The sequence below is a fragment of the Salvelinus namaycush genome, chromosome 32 (genome assembly GCF_016432855.1).
Source record: "Salvelinus namaycush isolate Seneca chromosome 32, SaNama_1.0, whole genome shotgun sequence".
In the NCBI taxonomy this organism is placed as follows: Eukaryota; Metazoa; Chordata; class Actinopteri; order Salmoniformes; family Salmonidae; genus Salvelinus; species Salvelinus namaycush.
In genome coordinates this window covers 35,958,549-35,961,048 of record NC_052338.1, presented here as the reverse complement: position 1 = coordinate 35,961,048, position 2,500 = coordinate 35,958,549, and the positions used below count along the sequence as shown (strand labels likewise).

At 49.5% G+C, this 2,500-nt stretch overlaps 1 protein-coding gene across 1 annotated transcript in view; it reads left to right on the top strand.

Annotated features, from left to right (window-relative positions):
- The window catches only part of LOC120027115 (CUB and sushi domain-containing protein 2-like), a 176,662-nt gene that overhangs the window by 161,060 nt on the left and 13,102 nt on the right, over nt 1-2,500 (top strand). The window contains exon 23 of the mRNA XM_038971953.1: nt 203-272. Within this exon, the coding sequence (XP_038827881.1) occupies nt 203-272 (70 nt within the window). The remainder of the gene's footprint in view (nt 1-202; nt 273-2,500) is intronic.

Below are 2,500 nucleotides of genomic sequence, written 5' to 3'. Positions count from 1 at the left end.
AGGACAGTAGACTGTGTATGGATGGAAGAGAGGACAGTAGACTGTGTATGGATGGAAGAGAGGACAGTAGACTGTAGGGAGAGGAGAGATGCGGTTCAAAGCACCATGGGAAAGAGGCTAATGAATTGCTGTTCTCTTCTGTGTGCCTGTGTCTGTTTTTGTCTGTTGTGTGTTCTTTTGCGTGTGTGGGTTATTTTCCCAGGGAAACTCTCACATCTCCTGCATGCCAGGGACCGTCAGGCGATGGAACTACCCACCTCCACTCTGCATCGGTAAAAATATATATATATTTCTCACTCTCTCTCTGTCTCTCTCTTTTTCTCTCTCTTTCTCTCTCTCCATCTCTTTCGATATCTCTGTCTTTCTCCTCCCTCTTCCTCCTCCCTATCTCTGTATCTCCCTCCCTCCTACCTCCGCAATGTTCTTTTTGGCACAGATCTTAACTTTGTTTTGGACATACTGTCTCTGCCATCGTTTCCTGTAACCGAAAAGAGCTTCTGGACATCAGAACTGTGATCTCAATTTGGGTGAAGATTTCTACTTCACCGAGGTGGAAGGGGGTACTGCTGACCTCTGACCTGTGCCTAATCCCAGAGACTCAAAAAGTTACAAGGCTGTTTGAGAGAGGTCGCCGACGTGCGGGCACCCTGACGAAACTACGTTGGCGAGTACATAAACTGCCTCTACCCTCCGTTCTACTGTACAATCACTGGAGAATAAACTGGACGAGCTCCGTTCAAGACTATCCTATCAACGTAAGATCTGTAATATACTATATTTCTCGGAGTTGTGGCTGAACGAAGACATGGACAATATACATCTAGCTGTTTTTTTCTATGCATTGGCAGTACAGAACGGCAGCGTCAGGTGAGCTCACAGGGGGAGGTACGGCAGTGGTCTGATGAAGACGATACTATTCTACAGTACTGTTTCGCTAGCACAGACTGGAATATGTTCTGGGTTTCATCCGATTGCATTGAGGAGTATACCACATCATTCATCGGCTTCATTAATCTGTGCATCCACAATGTCGTCCCCTACAGTGACCGTGCGTACATATCCCAACCAGAAGCAATGGATTACAGGCAACATCCGCACTGAGCTGAAAGCTAGAGCTGCCGCTTTCATGGAGAGGGACGCTAACCATGAAAGAGGCAGTGTCAATACAGGACTAACATCAAATCCTACTACACCCGCTCTGATGCTCGTCAGATGTGGCAGGGCTTGCAAACTATCCGGCACTACAAAGGGAAACCCAGCCGCAAGCTGCCCAGTGACGCAAGCCTACCAGATGAGCCAAATGCCTTCTTTGCTCGCTTTGAGGCAAGCAACACTGAACCGTGAATGAGAGCACCAGCTGTTGCGGACCACTGTGTGATCACACTCTCCGTAGCTGAGGTAAACAGGTTAACATTCACAAGGTCGCAGGGCAACCAGCACGTGTCCTCAGAACAGGCGCTGACCGGCTGGCAATTGTCTTCAATTACATTTTCAACCTCTCCCTGACCCAGTCTGTAATACCTACGTGTTTAAAGCAGACCACCATAGTCAATGTCCTCAAGAAGGTAACCTCTCTTAATGACTATCGCCCCGTACCACTCACATATGTAGCCATGAAGTGCTTTGAAATGCTGGTCATGGCTCACATCAACACCATTATCCCAGACACCCTGTATCCAGTCCAATTCTCATACCGCCCCAACAGATCCACAGATGACGTAATCTCTAGTGCACTCCACACTGCCCTCTGAGAATGATTTTCGTTGACTACAGCTCAGCGTTCAACACCACAGTGCCCTCAAAGCTCATCACTAAACTAAGGATCCTGGGACTAAACACCTCCCTCTGCAACTGGATCCTGGACTTCCTGACGGGCCACCCCCAGGTGGGGAGGGTAGGCAGCAACACATCTGCTATGCTAACCCTCAACACAAGGGCCCCTCAGGGTGCGTACTTAGTCCCATCCTGTACCTCCTGTTTAACCATATTCGCGCACCACTCCAACACCCTTATTAAGTTTGCAGATGGTGGTAGGCCAGATCACCGATGACGATGAGACAGCCTATAGGGAGGAGGTCAGAGACCTGACAATCTGGTGCCATGACAACAACCTCTCCCTCAACATCAGCAAGACAAAGAAAACTGATCGTGGACCACAGGAAATGGAGAGTTGAGCACGCCCCCATTCACATGGACGGGGCTGTAGTGGAGCGTGTCGAGAGCTTCAAGCTCCTCGGTGTCCACATCACTAGGGGGATCTATCATGGTCCACAACACGACAGTCGTAAAGAAGGAACGACGACGCCTCTTCCCCTGCAGGAAGGAGGCTGAAAAGATTTGGCACGGAGCCCTCAGATCCTGAAAAAAGTTATACGGCTGCACCATCGAGAGCCTCTTGACTGGTTGCATCACCGCCTGGTATGACAAATACAATTTGATTTGATTTGATTGCTCTATCCCCCTCCCCCCCCCCCCCCCCCCCCTCCCTGTCTTTTTTCTC